General features: G+C 39.8%; 1 protein-coding gene across 2 annotated transcripts in view; it reads left to right on the top strand.

Annotated features, from left to right (window-relative positions):
* Positions 1 to 21,676, top strand: part of LOC149232386 (uncharacterized) — a 279,670-nt gene extending 257,994 nt beyond the window's left edge. The window contains exons 6-8 of one of the 2 annotated variants that reach the window (XM_089379399.1): positions 19,929 to 19,990; positions 20,796 to 20,892; positions 21,171 to 21,676. In XM_089379399.1, coding sequence (XP_089235525.1) covers positions 19,929 to 19,990; positions 20,796 to 20,892; positions 21,171 to 21,221 — 210 coding nt within the window. In that variant the 3' untranslated portion in view covers positions 21,222 to 21,676. Of the gene's footprint in view, positions 1 to 19,928; positions 19,991 to 20,795; positions 20,893 to 21,135 lie in introns of both variants that reach the window. The other variant, XM_089379400.1, reaches the window with a different exon arrangement.
* Positions 21,677 to 24,035: the final 2,359 nt, after the last annotated feature.

Genomic DNA, 24,035 nt, shown 5'->3' with positions numbered 1-24,035 from the left:
TAGTGCAACAATCATGAGTTTTTCTCTGGTACAACTTCATCAATAACTTGGATTTCATCTCTTATTTTAGAGATTCTTACAAAATATGTTAACACAGTATCATCTTTTGTCATCTTTATTGTTCTTAATTCATTCTTGAGACTAGCTATCTGACCAATGTTCTTGATGGTAAATAACTTGGAGAGGGCTTCATACATTTCTTGTGCAAATTCTATATTGGATATGTATGTGATTAGATTGTCCTTCACTCCATCTACTAATAGATTCATGGCCAATATGCCAATTTCCTTGTACTTTTCCTTTCCTGGATCATCTGTAGGTTTCTTAACTTTTCCTTGAGCAATTGACCTTCAAGCTGTCTTTCTCTTTCCTCTTTCATCTTAGCTCTAATACCATGTTAGAAAATCAGAAAGGCAGAAATATTCTTTTATGTTAATAATTACTTGTGATATTGTTATTAACTTTTCTTTATGTTCTTCTTTTATCTTCTTTCCATCAAGCAATTATCAAATCAAAGCATGAAGATCAACGACACCAAATGTAGGCACTCAGCAAGGGCTAAAACTCGTCTATAGGGGAACCCCAGTGAAAATCTTCCACTAGTAAATCAAATTGAGATAGACCAAGACCTTAGACCAAAAGACCTTCCTCCTCCACCAAGTCAGCCCTCAAATTGTCCTTCCAAGCTTCAAAGATCAATTGCAACAATGTTGCATCAATACCGCATCAAAGACAGAATGTCGACCCTATTGCTTCAAAATTTTGGCCTAGCTTCAAATCTGCAACTTCAGCCCTCCAGCAGCTTCAGCGTCTTCACACGTGTGAGACAAAGAGAGAAAATTCAACTTCTTTTGCTTGACAAAGACATCCTTCTCCTTTGCTAGGTTTTCCTCCTCCTTCTTGGGAATTTTGCTCTCCTTTTCTACTTCCAGTTGCTGCAGATCAAACTTCTTGATTGATTCTCCAAATGAGGTCAAGTTGTTGCCTTTATATAGTGAATCTGTGAGGTCATATTCCCTTGATGAGGTTGACTTGTCCTTCTTTGAGGTCGACTTGGTGGAGGAGTCCTAAATGACCTAATTTGCAATAAAATAAATTTCTTTCTTGATAGATAAAGCCCAAGGAGGGTCTTTTACATAATGACAAGGACAAGAACTCTTGACATAAACCCTAGAAGCTTGCAATGGAGGTCTTGACCTATTAACCATTGACCCAAGCATGAAAGCCATGCTTTAATAAGTCAATTTCTTTTAGAATAATTTTTTTTCTTTCTTTTTTTTGACAAATACATTACCTCACGACTCAAATACAATTATGAAGATTGACACTAGTTACATTTTTCAACACCCGTGTGGTGAAACTCCACTAGAGAGGAGGTGGAGTGCTAAGGTGACAATGGCGTCCACCTCATTGTTGTATCTTAGATTGGTCTTTGCCTTATGAGGCATCTCACAAGGCCTTCCTATATTTTGTGGCAACAGTAAGATAATGACATTTCTTGTGATTTTCAAATGACAAGTTTTTCAATTATTTAGAAACCACCTCTTTTTGTAGTTGCTACATGTAAATATGTCAAGTTTTTGTGTGGATCATAATTCTCAATACAATTCATTGGAATAACCACGGCATTCATTGAATGATAGGTTTTTCTTCATTCAACCTAGTTAAAGTAGATAGGATAATTCTATTCATGCCCAAGAAATGAATGTTGGAATTTCTAAGTCTAACCGTTAGAAATTCTTCCTGTACTATCTCATTTATTTCTTCCTACTTGTTCAATTACTTAACAAGTTATTTACCATGTAAATACTGAAAATAAATACAAGTACAGTATCAACACATACAGATCATCAACTAAAAGAAACATGCACACAAGTGACACCGTTGTTTTTGGACTAATGTCTCTGGAAAAATCCAATGCGGGAAAACTGGTGTAGCTATTTAGAGGGTTTTATTATTATGCAGTTTCAGAATACAACCAGGGTGCCAGAAATGTCTCACCCAATAGAGAATGCCCTCGGAAGTAAACCTCTCAGTCGGAGACAGATATTCCAGCTAAATCACTGGATGAACGATCCCACAACAACAATACAACTTCTGCTACTCTGCGTCACCCTATCCAACTCTCCAGCTCCAGCCTGTCCCACGAAAATCTCCCAGCGCTACCTCTAAGGCCTGCGTCAGCCTCTCTGGCCCAGCGTCAGCCTAACATCAGCCTATCTGGCCCAGCGTCAGCCTCTTGGGGCTCTGCATCATGTTAAAATTGTAAACTAGGGCCAAACTCCATGTGGGTCATCTTATTAATGGAAGCTGATATTTTTCTTGGATCCCTCTCATCGGGAGGTGTAGGATTGATCTAAAGATCATCTGATTCCGATAAGTATTCATGGAGATATGAATTTATTTGTGTTATGGGACAATTCATCAAGGTCGGCTAGCAATCAAATAAACCCCACTTGTGCTCAACGTTTTAGTATAAATAGAGGTGGCCTTCAAGTCATTTTCAACACACTTAGGATCTCTTCCTCTCTACTTGTCTTTGGGTTTTAGTAGGAGGAGAGATCCTAAGGGATAACACTGCCCTAATCTAGAGGGCACATGCCGGAATTGCCAGGAATAGCCGAAATTACCGGAACTGCTGGGAATAGCTGCAATTGCCAAAACTGCCGGGAATAGCCAGAATATCCGAACTTGCCGGAATTGTCGGGAATCGCTGGAATAGCCGGAATTGTCGGAATTGTTGGAACTGTCGGGAATAGCAAGAATCGCTGGAACTGCCGAGAACTGTCGTAACTCCCAGGAAATGCCAGAACTGCTGGAACTACCGGAACTGCCGGGAATAGCTGGAATTACTGGAACTGCCAGAGTAGCTGGGAACTGCTGGAATTGCCAGAACTTTTGGAATTGCCGAGAACTGCTGGAACTGCCGAGAACTGCTGGAACAGCCAGAGCATCTGTCTCTGAAGGAGAGCAGCATGCAAGGGACAACTAACTAACATTGGGACAATTATATGGTACTTAGCAACAAATACACCAAGCATGCAATGTTACAGCTAGCATGCAAAGGACAACGAGCATGCAACGACAAGCATGCTAAGGAAAAAAAGCATGCTAGGGACAACAAGCAAGCAAGATGCAACCAACACAAAGGTCAGTATGGCAACATGGTGCAACAATGGCACATAATGCAGTACAGTGATGGGTACAATAATGATTAATGAAGCATGATGTGATGCATCATAGTGATGATGGGTGCAGCACGGTGAGGTGCAGCATGATGAAGAAATGCAGCACAACGATAGGTGAAGGAGTCACCTTGTAGAATCAGTTGATGCAACATGTCTTCAACTGATCTCCTGTATCATCTTCTTAGAGATGATCTATGCTCTTATCTAGATAAGTCAAAGTGTTGACTTTTGTTGTAAACGTATTATCTCTCTCTCTCTCTCTGTTGAACTATTGAAGAACATATAAGAAGAATTGATCAAGGGTTTCCCCACATTGGGGTTTGTCCCTTGCTAGCACCACATCTTATGTCCTCTTGTCTTGGCTTGTCTTCTACGATTTATGTTTATGTTCTATCTGCAGTCTACTTTAATGTTGATGTGATTGCTAATCTGGAAAAGATATTGAGCTAACTGTGAAAATTGAAATAAATTGCTCTAAGCATAGAACATACCTAAAATTAACACATCGGCGTCTACGTCTCACACGCTGGCCCTCACTGGCTTTGCGCAGCTCCTGGCTGCCTCTGCGTGGCCTCTAACTGGCTCTGCGTCAACCTCTTCCGACTTCTGCGCTGATCTTCCTGATACTAACTTTGCCTCTTTGTTATGTATTCACTGCCCCTCAGCTGCAACTCAGTCACTTCACTCAATTTCCTCAGCAAAACCTGCCCCATAAAATTGAGTTCTTGATCTCTCTTGGTGTGTTCTCCAACTAACCCTCAAGCCTTCTCTTATACTTTTCTCGGTGGTCCATCAACGACCAAGATTAAATCTCTAATCAACGGCTAAGATTAGATTTGGCTTGATCCATGACTTTTGGGCCATTCTAATCCAGTTTTATATTAATTCACATTAATATTTTATTTTTCCTAAGTTTAGACTTAGGAACTCTATTAAAAATATTAATTATTTTAATATCTCCCAAACTAGTTAGATTCTGCCCAAACCATTTTTGGGAATTGGAGATCTCATGTGCTTTAGCCTCTCCACCATTTTTCGTGGCTAGAGCACATTCGATGCTACCCCAAATCAACACTCCATCTTAGCGAGGACTGTGCTCTAGTAATACTCCTCACTGAGTATCACCTTGATCATCCAGCGTTGGTCCCTGTGCTGATGCTAGGCCTCCCCGCCTAACATCCTCTACACTGCTACATCATGTACTGCTTCCCATGGCCCTGCCACTGCCACTGCTGCATCCGTACTGCAGCTCCCTCTGCATCCATGCCGCTGCCCATGGCCCTGCCACTGCTCCATCTGCACTGCATCCCCTCTCATCATGTTTCCTATAGCACTGCCACTTCTAACTGTTGCACTGCAACTCAGTTTTTGAGAAGTAAGTAATTGATCCTCCCAACTCTGACATCTTTGTTAGGCTAAAAACACTCCCAATGTTGAAGCTTCTTCTGTCACTGACAAGTGCTCCCTCTACTGACCTCTATGCTGCTACAATAACTCCATGCATCTCGCACTGTTGCCTCACGCTGTCCCGGGACTCCTACACTGTAGCATGCTCTGTCACTCCATCCACATCCGTCACTACCGACATCCGCTAGTCCTGCTACTTCTCTTCGGGGCTCTCGTAGGAAGGTATAATCCAAGAGGTTGGGTACCTCAAGGATCCTGCCCCTCATCGTCTGTAGTCTGTCTGACTATAGCTCGATGTCACCCCACTTCCTCTTAAGTGATACATGAGCAGTCATGGCACAGTCGTCATCTGTCTCCACTTCTTTATTTACCCTTTGTTGGCGCTGCCTTTGTGTCAGAAGCCTCTCCCTTGCTCTTCTTCCTAGGACACTGGCTCGCATAGTGACCTAGTTCCCCACAATGGAAACACTTGACCTTGGAGAGGTCCTTCTTCTTCCGTTTCTCCTGCTTTCTCGCAGATGCTAGGGCAACATCCTTCTCTTCCTCCTTTTTGATTCTGACTCCCTTGCTGTTGCTTCCTGCCTTGGTCAGCGGTCTGGTCTTTTCTTGACGAAGAGCCGCCCACAGTTCTTCCCAATCCGGAAGGCTTGCCTACCCAGTAAGCTCTAGACAAATACCTCCCAATCCTCTGAGACTGTGTTCAATGCGGTCCTCACCAACATTTCCTCATCCGACGTGGCCACTATGGAAGTCAACTGGTCCCAGATCTCTGTCAATCGCCCGAGGAAGATATCTATTTTCTCTCCCCTCTGCATCTTGTATGACCACAACTAATTTTCTAGAAGCATCTTTCTCTGCACGGAAGTATGCTGATACAACTTCTTCAGGGCATCCCACATCTCATTTGTCATGCCCTTCTCGGCAATATGTGGTACCACATGATCCTTGACCCCGTCAAGAATGATGCACTTAGCCCTAGCCATTGCTTCCTCGTACTTCTTATTTTCAGCAAGGTCAACTGGGATCGCTATCGTTTTCAAGGCGAAGTGTTTGATGCGATACCTGTCTAGAATGGACAATATCCAGGCCTTCTAGACTACGAAGTTCGAAGCTTCGTCCAATCTATCTTAATCTCTTATCCCATTCACTGCCATTTCACTACTCCTCTTTCGAGTCTCTCTACTTCCCTCCTGGAAGTCCTCTGATCGACTCCTGCTGAGTCTCAACTTCCCGTCTGGAACTTCTTAGTTTGACTCCCTCTGAGCCTTGGTTTCCCTTTTGGAAATCCCTCTGCCAATGTCGAGATGCCCCACTCCGATCGTTTGTGCAGCTGCACAACTGATCAGGATTTCTTGGCTAGAAATCCTCGATAGCAACTCCGTCCTCCTTGGTCTTGCCCTATTAGGTATTGTTTTGACCCCATTACCCCACCAACTTCTCTCCGCAACTTACCCACAACCTCCTGTGCCCCATCAATCTAAAGGTTAGAGCCTCTAGGCTCTGCGCAATCTCGGCACCGACACAATTTGCACCTCCTGGCCACAGTGTCGATCCTTCCTAATTGAGAAAGATGATCGAGCACTGTGTAGGTCAGGTCTGCTCCTCTCTGTGTTAGCGCTGATCCTCCTCCTGGCTTGAGCTGATGATGCAAGCTCTCTGTGTCACCCCTTGCTTGCTGCTTTCTGCTAGGAACAACTTTTGTCACTCGGGACCAACTGTTTTTGTTGTTGTTGCTCTGCTCGGCTGATGCCTTCAGTTATCCTGTGATTTGCAACCACCCTCTGGTACCATGTTGGAATTTCTAAGTCTAACTATTAGAAATTCTTCCTGTACTATCTGATTTATTTCTTCCTACTTGTTCAGTTACTTAAAAAGTTATTTACCATGTAAGTACTGAAAATAAATACAAGTACAGTATCAACACATACGGATCATCAACTGAAAGAAACAAGCACACAAGTGACACTGTTGTTTTTGGACTAGTGTCCCCGGAAAATCCAAATGCAGGAAAACCAATGCAGCGATTTAGAGGGTTTTATTATTATGTAGTTTCAGAATACAACCAGGGTGCCAGAAATGGCTCACCCAATAGAGAATGCCCTCGGAAGTAGAACCTCTTAGTCAGAGACATATATTCCAGCTCAATCACCGGATGAATGATCCCATAGCAACATTACAGCTTCTGTTGCTTTGCGTCACCCTATCCAGCGCTCCACTTCTACTCTGTTCCACGAAAATCTCCCAGCATTACCTCTAAGGCCTGCGTCAGCCTCTCTGGCCCAGCGTCGACCTATCTGACCCAGCGTCAGCCTCTCGGGGCTTTGCGTCAGCCTTTGGAGCCTCTGTGTCTCACACGCTAGCCCTCACTGGCTCTGCGCAGCTCCTGGCTGCCTCTGCGTGGCCTCTGGCTACCTCTGCGTCAACTCTCCCGGCTTCTGCGCTAATCCTCCCGGTACTAACTCTGCCTCTTTGCTATATATCCACTGCCCCTCATCTGCAACTCAGATCACTTCATTCAATTTCCTCAGCAAACCCTGCCCCAGAAAATCGAGTTCTTGATCTCTCTTGGTGTGTTCTCCAACTGACCCTCAAGCCTCCTCTTATACTTTTCTTGTTGGTCCATCAACGACTGAGATTAAATCTCTAATCAACTGCTAAGATTAGATTTGGCTTGATCCATGACTTTTGGACCATTCTAACCCAATTTTATATTAATTCACATTAATATTTTATTTTTTCGAAGTTTAGACTTAGGAACTCCATTAAAAATATTAATTATTTTAATATTTTCCAAACTGGTTAGATTATTCCCAAACCATTTCTGTGTCTTGGAGATCTCATGTGCTTTAGCGCCTCCACCAATTTTCGTGGCTAGAGCACATCTGATGCTACCCCAAATCAACAATGAACACAAATAGGTCAACAAGAATGTTAAGGACAATAATATCGATGCACTATGGCAGTGCAAAGCACCCCTTCTTTATAAATATTAAAAAGACTGAAAGAACAATGAATCTAGGATCTATAATCTAGAATATGGAAGAAAAGTGCCAATGGGAAATCTAAAGTGATACATGTACCGCCGAGGGAGACAATCAAAATGCCTCAGACGAGGCTACAAGGGAAGGGAAGGAGCCTCTATGCACATTGGACATGTCCGCTGAAGATGAGGAGGAAACATTGCAGTACATGAGTCTGAAAAGGTAAGGCTTAGAGGAAAATCAATTATGTCAAAGGCACGAACAATGAGCTCCAACTTAGTATTAAAGATATCTTTGATATCATGTGAACTTTATGCTAGTAGACATTAATGTTAGTGGTTGTTATTTATGTGACCAATGTAACATTTAGATGTTAAGGTCAACGGTTTGCAGGTTAAACCAGGTTATTTGTGAGGTGGTTAAACCAATGTTGCATTAATCGTTATCGGGACTAAATCGGTGTGGGGAGGAATTATCGGGAAATTATCGGAAAAAATCGGGAAAAAATCGTTTGGTACAAAAATATTCATTTTTTATTTTTTATTTTTTTTCAATTTTTTTAATATCTAAACCATCTACAACATAAAATAAATACATTGACACATAAATATGATAAAAAAAACTAATATATAAGATGTTTAATATCATTTCTAGCGCTAAAATCACACATAACATTGAATCATGTCCTGAATAGTAAGTCCTGACTCTTGAGTCCCAACTCAGCCTCAAAATATCAACAAAAAATATGATAATGTATCTCATCGTGTCATAATGTCATATACAATAAAATGAAAGTCTAATCCTATTGATTTTCTCTGCCCCTCTTGCGAGAAAATGCCATAGCTTTCCCTTTCCCTCTAGATGTAGATGCTGGTGCCTGTGCTGGTGGAGATGGCAGTGGAGTCTGATGTGTTGTGGAAGCTGAAGAAGTAGAAGTAGGTGGTTTAACCGTTAAACCACCATAACCATCTTAGGGTACCATATATTAATGTAATATGTTGGAAGAACAAATAATGAGCTCCAGCTTAGCAAAGACATCTTTTTTGTTTTGTGAACTTTGTGTTAGTGGTTAATAGATATTTGACATGTTACTACCTAAATTAGAAGCTTAGTGGAAAATCCAACCATTGTTGTTACTTTTGGGCAACAAGATGGGAATTGCACCACTATCACCTCAATACAATATCCCCTTCACTTTAGGCTAGTTTCAAAGGCCAAGGAGGGTATCCTTATCTACCCATGATTTATCTTTTCTTTTGTTTGCTAGGTTTTGTGAGTCCTGATATGACAGTCGCACCTAACCTGTGGCATGAGTAGCCGCGACCTAGGCGCATCTAAGTTGTCAAAATTAGCCAAGGATCACACTGGCCTGGACCATACCAACACTTAGCATGATTGGATTTTTACCCATGGAGTTTTGAACTGGTGACCTTTACACCACATAGTGCCTTAACAGAGCACCCTGACATTGTTTGCTCTATGCCCCATGGGCTTAAAAATGATCTATCTTTAAGTAAATCTCTTTAGTGAATCAATCTCATGCAAGCTTATGATTTACTTTTGTGAATCCACAATATGTAAAACAATGTAAAGTACAAGGATTCTAACTAGTACTTAAAGGCTCTAAGATAACAGTTGAAGATCAATACCATAAACCACAATTATTCCATGTAAGAGCGAAAAGTTAGGAGCAAGTAGATGTGTGTGCCAAATCTGATTAGAAAGTATGCGTAAACCACAACTTCAAATTTGCGTTAAGATGATCAACATTCCAACAAATGGAACTTGTAAGAGGCTACTTGAAATATGTTGATTTTTCTACAGAATACACAATAGAATTCTATTTTCTGCCAGATAATTACTCCTAATGATTTTACACAATATTCTTATGCCACTGATATCATTGAGGAATCACACATTAGAAAATATCAATATTAAATGCATTGGAAACAGTATAGATCATAGATGGAAAACCATGCACAATAGAGACAATACTTTTACCCTGGGAAACCCAACCTTGGGAGAGAATCCAACAACTTTTCTTTAGGAAAAATTAGTCTTCAACAAGGTTTACAAATCCAATTTGTCTAAAAGTCTGTGCCAATGTCAATGTCAAAAAATACCAGTCAAACTTGGTCAAACTCCATCAAGTCAATGCTAGTCGAAAGAGCCAAAAGTCAACGTTGGTCAAACAATCATCTTATGGTCAAATCAGCTTTGTGGTCAAAGTTCAACTCTACAGTCAATCCTATGGCTTGTAGTCAACTCTTGTGGCATGTGGCCAACTCCTGTGGCCTGCGGTCAATTCTTGCAGCCTATGGTCAACTCTTGCAGCTGCAGTCAACTCCTGCAAGCTGTAGTCAACTCTATAGCCAGGTCAAATTTCAGTCAAGTAGCTCGGTCAATAGTCAAGTCGTCCTCCTTTTCTCTGCATGTGTGGCTGTCCAAGAGGCCTTAGAAAGATGAAGACAACTTGCTTGGTGGAGAAAAATGAGATGTCACATTGTCTATATATACTAGTCAAATGGGGGTAAATTGACCCAAGGGACACACCGTCTCTTGAGCTGGGCCCATTTGTCTTCCTGGGCCAACTTCGTGCCCCCCCAAAAAAAATTATTTTAATTTTCTTAGTTTGACTTAGATACCTCTTTGGCCATTCGGGAATACCTCTCGATGCTACAAAAATCAACAAAATAGACCACCAATCTACTTTGAATCACTATGAATGAAATCAACTAGTGTAAGGTAATGGTGATATGTGCTATAGGTTCCAATCAACTATATTCTCAACTAGCTTAAGGATATCCTGCACTTCTAAATTGGCTATAATGATAAATAAATACAGAATGCCAAATTTGAAGTGAAGAAAGAACCATCTAACAGAGATATTTTCCATTTGAATGGAAGACGTTTTGGATGATTTCAATAGTGCTTGAGATATGCAACAAATAAATAGCCCACAATTGTTAGAATCATGCTCACATTAGATATATCAATGGAATAAACAAGAAATTGAAACAAGATGGTAAATTCCGCTTTTGGTTATTCAATGATAACATTAGAATTCAGCAAAACAATTCCCAAATGAATGATTGCAATTATAAATACTTTAGAGATGAACACCACTAGAAATGTAAGATAAACTTGTAGCAATTATTCTAGATAATGAAATAGAAGCAATGCCTAATAATAAATGAATTTTCAAGCACATAGCCTAGTCATCGGGTTTCCTCAAATATGATTTTTGTTATTGTTATGCAATTTCCAGATTTGGGAGAACCTTGAAATAAAATAAAAACAAAACAATTAATTTCTTGAAGCACAATAGTATTGGGTTGTCCTCTATCTTTAGAGTTGTTAGGTCCCTATAATACTAGTGTATCCCCCTTATTGTTATTGTTGTGCCCCATAGAAGCCCACTATTGTTATTGTTGTGCCCTTACATTATTATTGTTATTTAAGCTCTGATTATATTGTGACCCCTTAGGCTCCTATATATACAAAGGAGGTGTTGTCATTTGTATCATCAAAGAATTGTTCATTTATGTAATGTATAGGAGGTTTCCCCCTCGAAGAGAATAATTTTTAAGTCATTGATCTATCTATTTGTGAGCTGGTTGCATAACATTTGGTATCATAATTTTGGATTCTAGGGTTTCACAGTTTCAAATAGGTCATCGTGGCATTTTCGCTATATTTTTTTTTACAAAGCTTCAGAAGTTGAAATTGCAACCACGTGGAGCTGAAATCTTGATGAACTTCGTGTACGAATTTTAGATCTTGTGTCACTATATTTTCAGAGATATGATCTGAGGAAGTTAGGGTTTTTGTAGGCTCCAGAATTTCATCGCAAACAGGTGACCTAAGGAAAATCGTCATAAAAAGTGACGGAAAGAGGACAGAGTGTAGTTTTTTGGGTGTCATTTTCAGGGTCGAAAGTCGAAACAGTGACAAGTGGCACACCGTACAAGTTCGCTCTACCGAACCAGTCTATAATCAGGTCATCGTGGGAGATTGGGCATAACTCCAAGTGACCTAAGGAAAATCGTCATAAAAAGTGACAGAAAGAGGACTGACTGTAGTTTTTTGGGTATCATTTTCAGGGCCGAAAGTCGAAACAATGACAAGTGGCACTGTGTACAAGTTCGCTCTACTGAACCAGTATATAATCAGGTCATTGCGGGAGATTGGGCATAACTCTTTCTTGAAGAATCCAATCTTGGTCTGACTTGATGGGTTGGAAAGAAGACTCAAAGGGCTACTACAGGACGGAATTTCAAATCTTGGAGATTTGCAATTACAGAGGTACAACAACTGCAATATCAAGCTCCTTAAAAGCAAGAAAAATGTGTGTATTTGTTTAAATTTTTTTGTATAACTTTTGTTTGAAAAACCAGTTTGAAGTGATTCAAGGGGCATATTGAAACATATATATCATTGTTTGATTCCAAAATGCCTTGAAACAAAAAAAAATGGACACACCTAGTAAGCAACCAGAAAGCTCTTCTATGACGCATGAAGAAGAGGAAGAAATGCAGCATGATATATCAAATTTACGAGACCAAGTGCAACAAATTTCGCTCTCGCAAAAAGTAACAAAATATGAATTAGAAGCCATGATGAATGTTAAGATAGATGGTAGAAAAAGGGACGTGGGATTTTTGAATGAAGGTTTGGCAAAGTTGCTAGAAAAGAGGCTTCTTAGTGGTGAGAAGGCAATCCATGAAAATCGTGATGAAGAGAAAAGGAATATGAATTACGATTTTAGAGACTCCAATGGTGGGGTTTAAGAACCACCACATTCCAAAGATAGATATGAGGAAGTTTGATGTCAAGGATCCGGTAACTTAGATACTTCAGATGGAGCAATAATTTGATCTACAGGATGATCAACCTTCACAAAAGGTACGTATTGCATCTTTATATTTAAAACCCAATAAGTTTGTATTGTATAGATGGCTTTGTTTTTGTAAACCACTTGTCACCTCGTCAATTGTTACGGAGGAAATGATAGCACATTATGAAGATACAAAGAGCAACACCTTCTTTAGCCAATTGATAAATCTCAAACAAAAAGGTTCAATGGCGGAGCACATTGAAGACTTCCAAAAATTGAATATTAGGGTAACCGATATTCCAGAAGAGCATAGGATTGATGTCTTCATAGGGAATTTAAAAGATAACATCCAACATGAGGTTTGCCTTTGGGAACTTGATTCATTGGAGAAGGCATTCAGGGTGGCAAGAAAAGTTGAAAGCAAAATTATGGCAACAAGGAAGTCTACCACTCACAACTATAAATATGGAAGTGTTGCTGCTCCTAGTCTTCCACAACCTACAAGGTTGACACCACAACAATTGGAGGAAAAAAGAGAAAAAGGGCTTTGTTACAGTTGTGATAACAAATATACTAAAGGTCATAAGTGTGCTGAGAAGAAATTATTCTACATAGATTGTGAAGAGGAGGAAGAAAAGGAACAAGAAACATCAAAAGAGGAGGATATACACCAGGAACCAACCCTAGAGAAAGAAGAAATGAATCTGACCATATCTTGTAATGCATTGGTAGGAATTATCACTCCTCAAACTCTCAAGATAGAAGGATATATCAAGAAGAAAAAGGTAATAGTGTTGATTGATTCAGGTAGTACCCATAATTTTATTCATTATAAGATAGCCTAGGAATTGAATTATTTCCTATATTCAGCACCAGAGTGCCAACTGAGGGTTGCAAATGGAGGAACTATAAATTGCTCTAGAAAGTGTCATAATATCAAGCTAACCATGGGGGAATATGTATTGAATAGTCTAATGCTTTCCATTCCAATGGGTGTTGTCGATGTTGTACTAGGAGTCCAATGGTTACAATCTTTGGGGATGATAGTTTTTAATTTTCAAGAACTTTTCTTGAAATTTTTTGGGAGACTGTAGACCTATGGCTACACCAATGATCACCAACTGGAAGAAGATTGATGCATCAGAAGACAAGGATGTCGATCCCACCCTATACTGATAGCTCATAGGGTCCTTGATGCATCTAGTCAATACAAGGCCAGATATTTGCTACGCTGTCAACACCCTCAGTTAGTTCATGGTGGAACCAAAGAGGGCTCAGTGGGCAACAGCCAAGCACGTTCTCAGGTATTTACAAGGAACAGTTGATTATGGGCTCTTGTACAACAAGGGGAAGGATATCAAGTTGAGTGGATTTAGTGATGCAAATTGGGTGGGAAGTTCAGTGGATCGGAAAAGTACCTCTGGGCACTGTTTCAACATTGGATCAGGAATAACCTCTTGGTGCAATAGGAAACAGAAGTCCGTGGCTCTGAGCTCGTCTGAGGCAAAATATATGGCAGCAAGCACAACTTCGTGTGAGGCCATATGGCTTAGAAAACTGCTGGTAAACCTATTCAGAAGAAATATGGAGGCGACCAGGATCATGTGTGATAATCAGAGTTGCATCAAACTCTCTGAGAATCCAGTATTTCATGATAGGTCAAAGCATATTGATATCCGGTGTCACTTTGTCAGAGATTGTGTCCAACGAGGAGTTGTACAGTTGAGCTACACTCCTACAGGGGAACAAGTGGCAGATATCCTCACCAAGGCCCTTGGAAAGTCAAAATTTGACTACTTCAGGGAAAAGATGGGGATGGTAAAGAACCCCTTTCAGAAGTAGTGTGTTAGCAGCACGAATGAAGAGGGAGTTGCAGTGCAGATGTAGTGTTGGGAGAAAGGACCAACAACAACACATATGCAGAGGGAGTTGCAGTGCAGATTTAGTGTTGGGAGAAAGGACCAACAACAGCACATATGCAGAGGAAGTTGCTGTGCGATGCAGTGTTGGGAGAAAGGACCAACAACAACATGGATGCAGAGGGAGCTGTCGTACAGATGTAGCAGTGGCAGTAGCAGAGTCATGGGCAGCAGTACAAGAAGCAGCAGTGCAAAGGATGTTGGGTAGGAAGGCCTAGCATCAGCACAGGTACCGATGCCGGATGATCAGAGTAATACTCAGTAAGGAGCACAGTCCTCGCTAAGAGGGAGCGTTCATTTGGGGTAGCATCGAATGTGCTCTAGCCACGAAATTTGGTGGAGAGGTTAGGGCACATAAGATCTCCAATACCCAGAAAGGGTTTGGGCAGATTCTAAACAGATCAAGAGATATTAAAATAATTAATATTTTTAATGGAGTCCCGAAGTCTAAACTTAGGGAAAATAAAATATTAATGTGTATTAATATGAATCTGTGTTAGAATGGTCCAAAAGACATGGATCAAGCTAGATCTAATCTTAGCCGTTGATTAGGCACTTAATCTCGGTCGTTGAGATGTCAACAGAAAAAGTATAAGAGGAGGCTTGAGGGGCACTTGGAGGATACACTGAGGGAGACCAGTCAGTTCAATTTATGGAGCGGGTTTGCTGAGAAATTGAACCAGTGGTCTAAAGAGCAGTCAGAAGGCAGCAAATATGGAACAGAGAGACGAGAGATCAGTGTAGAAGAGGCAGATGTAGAGCCAGAGGAAGCCCCGCAGAGGCAACAGAGACTGCGCAGAGCTAGAAGGGCTTGCATCATCCACGTAGAGGTTGCAGGAGTGATGCAGAAGCCTAGAGAGGCTGCACAGAGCCTCAGTACGCTGACGCAGAGGGTTTCAAGCTGTGGCAGAGGCCAGTAGGGCCTACCCTGGGTTTAGAAAAGTGCTGGAAGTTTGTCTATCTGTGGGTAAGCCAGTTTGGCACCCTGTTGTACAAGAAAATTGCTGAATAATAAAATCCTCCCTTTCTGCACCAGTTTTCCAACATTGGGTTTTTCCGGGGACATTAGTTCAAAATAACTGTGTCAATGTGTGCATATGTTTGTTTCTGTATTACAGTGTGATATCTGCAGCATTATTTATTTTAATGTTTGTTGAAGTAATTTCATGAATAACTTATGATGAAATAAGTAGGAAAATAAATCAATTGCTACAGTGATAGAATTTTCACAAAACTAGGAGGGGATCCCTAAAGGACAAATGTTAGACCAAGGGCAACAAATGGAGACTTAGTCCATTGTCACCTTAGATAAGACTCCCTACTCTTTGCGGACATTCACCGATGGGAGGAGACCTGGTATATTATGGAGTAACCAATGAAGGATAAATCAATAAGTGGATATGGAGTGACCCAAATAATCCCTTTCCAGAAGAGTTTGAAGGACAGAGCTTGCTTGCTTTCTAAGAAAGGTACAATTTCTTCTAGGAGAAGGATGAAAGGATTTGAGGGTTAGGTTTAGGGAATATGACTTATGAAAGAGTTTTCCAATACCTAAAATCCTTGTTGAAATTGGTATCCTGGATGGTTCTCGAAGAATTGTCTTTTAAAGGAATGGGACCACACGGGACCAAGTGGACCCATCCTAGGTTAATGAGGTAAGAGTTTAGCAACCAATGATGTTCTTAACCCAGACAAGTAAGGGGAAAGGATCAAAGAAAGAATATTCACTTAAAGGTGTTGAGTTGATCCTATGGGGCACTAGCCTTGGGGATACTAGGGAAAAGTTTGATCTTGGAGCTAGGGCTTGGATTTTCTCACAACTTCACCACCGGAATGGCTTCAAAATTGGAGGAGGCCTTGAGGAGACACCAACGCAGGAGAAGCTAGGAGATCGAACTTTTTGGAGGGCTAATTCGTCGGGAAAATGATGTTGTAGGTGACACAACTTGGCTAGACCTTGGAAAAGGTGAAAAAGAGTTGATTTTAGGTGACCACCTCTTGGTAGATCAGTGCCTTAGTCTTGGGACAATGGAGTCTATGATAAATGCGAATAAGGGCCTTTGGTTCTTAGTCAAGGAGGCCTCAAGACTACTGCGCTAGCCTTCTAGGTCAAAGAGAAGCAATCTTGCAGCGTTTATACTTCGATGTGCAAAAGGTAATGGCTTATTGAGATAAATTCATTGATAGAATTATCCCTAGGAGATTTCATTCAAATTACATGGCCCATACATTGAGAGATGTTATATAGAGACAAAAGTCCACAATTTAAGCAATAAATGCATGCAACAATGAACCCTAAAAATAGTGAAAATCCCAATCCAATGTATATGACAAAGTAAAACAAGAATAGCATTAAAATCATGTATTTACATGTAATAGAACATATCCAACCATCCACAATTTGACACTAGAGAAGCTCCAAGATAAGATAAACCAAATCCACATATCAAAATTCATCCATAAAGCTCCAATTCACCTCCAAGAAAAAGTGTGAAATTATCAAGAGAGAGGAGATCTAATCCAAAGTGATGATGAGCAAATGGAACTCACCTCACTTGTATTTATACACTAATGAGGAGTTTGAATTAGACGTTGTGGCCTACATAAGCCCCAAAAATAAAATAATGTGCTAATAATCTAACTTTTGATGATAAGCCCACCAAACTAGCTCACAAATGAAAGAATAAGTCACTTAAGAGGTCAGATGATGAATAATACATGTCATGGGGCCCTCCAAGAGGCTTGATGAGGTCCATAGGTGCCATAATGAAAAATAGGACCCTCAGAAGTGATGGACAAGGGGTTGGCCCCTTGTTCTCCAAACAATAAACTTGTGGTGCTTCCAGTGGGTGTGGGGGCACAATAACAACCTCATGGGTCTCCAAATGAGTCAAAGATGCATGTAGATCATCTGCAAGGACTTTGATAATGGTGTAGGTGATGCCACATCATCTTACAAGTCCGAGGTCAGCTGTCAAGTGTATGGTATATTTGTGGGGCTGGCTGGGAAAAGGTGAACCAAATGCATCTTCCTCATCCAATAATTGAATCTCGAGCAATCTATGAACATCATTGGGGATCCATGGAGTAATTTTTACTGCTATGTAGGCCCATGGCTCCAACACACACCCTACATGTGCCAATATAGCCCTCTAGAGGATTAGGACCCCGTTTAGTGAGACCAAACCCAAGATGGAGACCATCTGCAATCTTGCATAAGATCCAATGCATCCTTTAGCCTTCCAATACAACAAGTCATTATAGAAATCAAATAAATGAGCTTACCAACCATGGACCACAGGTGGGGACTTCATAATGGCCTGCCCTTCCATAATGGGCTTTGAGATGTGCCAATGTCTCCTAAATTCCAAATGGGGTTAACCAAGTATCCTATTAGGTGGTTTCTACTTCTAAAGGGGATAATATGTTCAAGGTACATCCTTCAAAAGGTGGTGGCATGTGACAGATAGGTGAATGAAGTAGGGGATGAGAAGGGGCAGCCCTGGGCCACATGCTGGGGTACAAGGGTAGCTAATAAAAGGGAAGCCCACACTTGGGTTTATAATGTATAAGAGGGACAATCGTGGTACATGAGGTGCCCTCTTTGATTTTTCCACCCTTCTTTATATGCATTTTTCCCTTTTATGATTTTGTTTGATTAATTGCTTGGGGCTCAAGGGATAAGAGCATGATGCATAAGATATAGTAGTGAATACCCCCTTTTAAGGTAGGGTGGTTCATTGCCCACCAGGGGTTGGGACAATCATGGGTTCCTATATGATGAAGGAGGCTCATAGAACCTATAGGAACCAGGGTGATGGCCATGATGATAGGGTAGAGCTCATGTATTGGCTTTTGGCCACGTGCTAAATGTGTTTGTCCTAGCTGTCTTTTGCATTTTGTGGTACATTTTCCTGTTGAATGTGACCAAATAAGCTTTTATCTTTCTTTTTAGCTGCATCAACCTTCCAGGCATCATTCCAGGCCTGACCCATGGTGAGCTAAGCTTATGTGAACCTAGTGGAGAAATTTGGACGGGGTAATAATGAGTGAAAAGGGGGCAATATATGCGGATACGGAAGCGGGGCCCCACAACCAAAATCAGGGTTTCCCGTGAAATACCATTCCGAAAGCCAAATGGTCAGTAAAAGAGATCCCACGGGACTAGAATCCAAAGTTAATATCCAAAATGGGTCTAGGGGACAAGAGCACAGACCTAGCCCATTATTTTCCCTGAATCCCCCCATTATTTCCGCCGAATCCCCCCATTAATCCATGCCCAGAAGTTTCCATGATAAGCAAACTACAATACTCAATTACCAAATGACAAGGCATACCTTTAGGTTTGGGAGGCCCACCTTCAAACATACGATCATGGTAGATGGATGAGGAAGCACATGGCTGGCTCGGGTGGTAGAGAAATGGCACAATGAGCTAGCTGGTGGCTGCAAGGTGCTGCTGGCTTCCGGCTGAGGACCATCTTTGAGAAAAAATTTCTCTTAGGGATATCACCCACAAAATGGTGGGTAACAGGCTGGAAGAGATGAATAGGAGATCACCCACTTTTGGTTGGTAACAGGGCCGAAAGAGCATTGGCTGAAAAAAACAACAAACCAGAAAACAGTCCCTTTTTTTTTCGTTTTTGAGGTAGCTTTGGCCCCCATTGTGACCCCCCTACCCCAACCTAGGTGTATATGAACAGCGCATGGAAATAACCATTGAAAGAGTAACGGTAAATTCTTTCTTTCAAAGTTTCATTATAATTTTCTTTTTGTGAAATAGCACTTGCACACACACACACACATATACATTTTCCTTTCCCTGTATCATGCAACTTGGATAGTTTGTGATTTCCAGCTATGTGCTTCTTGCTGATTTGATAAATTAAGGGTAATTATGTGAAGTGGTTTAAACAATATAATTGAAGGAAATAAACACTATTTTACAGATGTATTTATTGTTGTAAATAAGAGTTTTTCAGATCTGGTTTATGCATGATAACATTGCCTGAGAGGGATGAGAATCATCAAAACACTTTGGTGTCTTTTTTCTTGCATAGCATAGACGTTTGGAGTTGTTAAGTATTGGAATATCGTTTATTGCTGCTGCTGTTTTGTTTATATTTCATAGCAGCCCCAAGGCTGAAAACTTACAGGGTTAAGATCATGGAAACCTGTAGTTAAAGAGGTGAAATTTCTGAATTTGGAATTCTGAAAAATTTCCACATCATTCACACCTTTGACTTCTTCTAGAATATTGGCCATCAAATCTGTACTCATACAAAACCTGAATCTTTGTAATCTCATAATAAACTATCAATGTTTTACTTATATTCATATTATACTAATCACTTCTTTACAAGAATAGCTACTGAAATATTTTCTTGTGCAGAATCTCCATGTAGGAGGAATGTGATAAACTATTTTGTAAATACTATCTACTATTTATTTTTCGTTGGAATTGTTTATTGATCAGAATTCCCATTGCTTTCTCAGAAATTTAGGTCCATTGCTAAAAGCAGAATAAGTTTGCTGCTGTTCTTTATGAATCATTCTTTACTATTATCTAATATATATATTTTTTGTCTGTCAAACAGATACAAGAGAACATGAACCTCCTCTGTCGGACCCGAGACAACATTGTTGCGATTTTGAAGGAGTAAGTAGTTATGATTACAGCTGTTTCATCCTTGATTTAGGGTTTGAATTTAGAAGGACAACATAATCTGAAGTAAACGGTACCTTAATGTGACTCTTCCTATAAGTCATCCTGTTATTCAAGTTCAAAATATAATGCTCTGCACATTTTGATTTCAACCATTGTAAATGCCTTTTGCTCACTTTTAGCCATCGTGTTGATGTTTTTTAAACTCAAATTTGTAAAATATCTGAGCAAGCATGATTTGTTGCATGAAGATAAGAATGTACATTATATGCTAAAATGCTATGTTATGTGTGTCACTGTTGCCAATTGTGATTTCTCCATTTTTTTTTAATCTTTTTGAAGTTGCCAAAATTTGCCCATTTTTTTAGTTTTTCATGGCTGTAGTCTATCTGTTATATGTTTTGGAGTTTTTCTGGGCATATTTTTCGGTCAAATATGCCCCGAATCTTGCAGGGATTTGTTGGAATCACAAGTTTGAGTTGTGAACTCTTCAAAATCTGAGTGTCCCAGGGGTTTTTCAGAGTGCTGAGTCCATGTATGCAATCAAAACAGTCAAAAACGCATTTTCAACAACAAAAGATCACAATTTTACTAGAAATTGTTTCGCCTGATTCCTGCCAAAATCTCCAAAATGTATAATAGTTAGACAACACTGTTTTTCATATCCAAGTTCTGCTTACCAATATATTCCAGTATTTTCCATGATATTTACATTAAGTTTCTGTCCAGACCCTCGGCAGTACATTTCTTGAAATGATATTTGCAACAATAAAGCGTATTGAACTGCTTTCTTGTGCAGCATGGAAGATATGCCTGGGATAATGAGCCAGATGCCACCTCTTCCTGTTAGGCTAAACGAAGATCTTGCTGATTCAATCCTTCCACCTCTGCCTCAGGTACCAGCTACATTACATTTGTAGTAGCTTGAGAAAGTATATCTGTGCTTGCAGTTGACAGGAACCAGAAATCCCTAGGTTGCTTTATCCCTGTATTGATTGTAGTTATTTTTGGAATGGATGTATGACATAGAACAAAAAATGGTTACTTTAATGTGATTAAATCTTATATTTGATTCTCTCACAGTTATCAGTCATTTTAATCATTGCATTTTAATGTATGTTGGGTTTGAAACATGAAAGGATTACGCATTCTGAAAGGGCTATGCGATATGCAGACCGTTGTACTGGATAGGTCAACCATACATTTCAAGTCAGAATTGAGATGAAAGATGATGATAAATGGTTATGGAAAGCTAACAGTCTCTTTTGTAAAGGTACTCGGCCAAAAGAGCCAGGTACTTTTGTAATCTTACTAGATGGAAAGCACCAGGTTCTTTTGTAAATGAACTAAAGTAAAAGGGCTAATTGTTTTTGTGAGAAATGTATTTTTAAAGTTTTTCACTAACCTTACATGTGCTATGTAAGTCGTATAATTTGTGGAGGGAAAGAATGGTCAATATTACTGAGAATCTACTGTGAAGTTACTCTTGATATGTTGACATTGAGGTTTCAATTCCCTGGAGCCAGTAGGAAAAAATATCGGCTTCAAGAGTTGGGAAGTAATTTTTGCCCTCTGTCCTGGACAATGAGTTCTGGCCATATATGGATTATATTGCAAAATATGGTGAAAATTGTGTTGAATATAGTTCTAGAAAAGACTGATTTAGATTGTAGTGAACAATGGGTTCTGGCCTTATATGGGGTATATTGCAAAATATGATGAAGATTGTGTTGAATATAGAATGAATGAATGAATGATATTTTGATGTCCATGAGACTAAAAATAGTCTATGGGACCACCAGCCTCCCTGCTTTTCGCCTTTTGCAATTCATTTCTTTCTTATTCAAATTAATTATCAGTTGGCATCCCCTCGCTGAAAAGACAATGCCAAGGGACCAATGCTATCATATTGCCATAATTTTCCCTGATGTCTCTTAAAGCATCACATTTCAAAATGAAATGTTTTTCCGATTCTACTACCCCAGAAGTGCAAAAAGTACACACCCATTCTTACCCAGCTTCTTTAGGTCTTTTCCACTGTCCCATTTCACACCGAAGTTGATGCAAGGTAGTTCTTAATTGAGCAATAAGAATCTTTGCTCTCCATGGAATGCTAGCTCCAATGTACTCTTTTTGTTGGAGATCACAAGTGGGGTTGAATTCCTCAGCATAGTACATTTTCTTTCTACCCAACTCTTTTCCCCATATACGCTTATGGAACTTCTCCATAGCAAAATTCTTTAACTCCTTGCTATAGTTCTAGAAAAGACTAACTTAGATTTTAGCGAACAAGCATGTTCTGGAATGAATATTTTATGGGTCAAACACGGACCTTCTTAACCCAATGATTTAGTTTGCCAATTTTGTCTTTTTAAAACCCACCTTGGGTACATATGTGTATTAGGTGAATTTAAGTTGGCGTTGTGCCTTGGCGTACACATGACCGGATGAGGCACAAATGTCTTTCTTTTGCTTTTGCCACTTGCTGAATTTTCCTCCTCGGTGAATATATTTTGTTACATCTTGGCCCTCAATATGGAAACTTTTCTTTGACATCTTACTTTCAGAAATTAAAATTCAGTTAGCTTATAGTTGGTTTAAGGACTTGCATCAAAATGAAAACATATGGAGTGCCAATTATTCAGACTTTCCAAGCTTGACATCTCTAAAATGTTTGGGAAGGACAATTCATAGGATAGGAAATAAATGTATATGCAACATTTTAGTGCTACTTAAAGTGTGTTGATGTGGCTTGTAAACCTTTAACTCACCCAGCTTAGTTTTGCTTTTGATGATATAAATAAATAAAATCTGGTTGGTTTAAACTTTAAAGCAACCCTGCTTTCAAAATTTATTATTCAGAATAGTAATATGACAAGATTTTCAAAGACGATCTGTTCCAAATTGCAGCAACAAAATGGGGTCATATACTTAATTCCATGACAAAACGTGACGAAGATAAATTTTGCCAACACTTACGTTAAGGAAACATTGTGCAAGAGAGTTTTAAAATGAGAAATTAAAATTTCATCAGAAGCATGTAGGTAAACTCGACAAACTTAGTCCACGGGGTCTTGGAGACGGTGATCGGGTGCTCTGTTAAAGCACTCCTTGATGTAAAGTCACCAGTTCAATTCCCCGCCCCAATCGGAGTGATATATTGGTCATGATGAAAATGGCGTCCTGCCAAGCTTACAAAAAAAACTCGGCAAACTTAGTTCTTTTTTCGATGATATAGATAAATAAAAACTGGTTGGTTTTAATCCATGTGCTTCCAAAATTTATTATTCTGAGCTTGTATCATAACAAGGTTTTCAACGGCATACAAGTGAACCACAAATTTGATGACAAAGTATGGCGAAGGTAAATGATGCCAACACCTTGGTTGACAAATGATATCAGTACCTTGGTTGATGAAATATTGTGCAAGAAAGTTTTAAAAATAAGAAATCAAAATTTCATGAGAAATATGTAGGTAAAATTATGTTGCACAGAATTTTGGGGACTGGGGAATAGGGACAAAGAATTCAAAGACTGCTGGAAGGTACCCAAATTATCGAAGGACAAAGAAGACAGTGAGGAAACAAGTTATTAAAATATTAAAAAAATAAAAAATAAAACAGAGATTTTATAACAGAATCTTGATACAAGTCAAAAATAGTAGCCCTTACATAATGGCTCTGAAGAATATGAGACATGAGACACACAAAGTGAAGTGACTGAGTAGGATTGTCTCCGCCCAAGTCAATGACCCTTTCATAAAAAGGGGATTGCCAAAGCAACGTTAAGACCACCTGTTGTACCTCTGAGATAGTAGTAGGTTAGCTAGCAATGCCAGAGCATCTAAAAGAATTGTTTTGGGGTTTTTGGTTTTGGTTTTGGAAGACCAATGAATGAAGACAAATGTAGAATTGAAGTAATTAATCCTTTGGGTTATATTAATATCTCAACAAAGGGCTGCTATAAGACTTTACACAATGATATAGATCAAAAATAGTGGTGAGAAGAAGACAGAAAATAATATGATTATCACAGTTTC

This window comes from Pinus tabuliformis, chromosome J, assembly GCF_031772625.1.
Source record: "Pinus tabuliformis cultivar Carrire ecotype Pingquan chromosome J, CPIR1, whole genome shotgun sequence".
Classification (NCBI taxonomy): Eukaryota; Viridiplantae; Streptophyta; class Pinopsida; order Pinales; family Pinaceae; genus Pinus; species Pinus tabuliformis.
The sequence above is the reverse complement of the archived record's forward strand: the minus strand, read 5'-3'. Positions and strand labels throughout refer to the sequence as shown.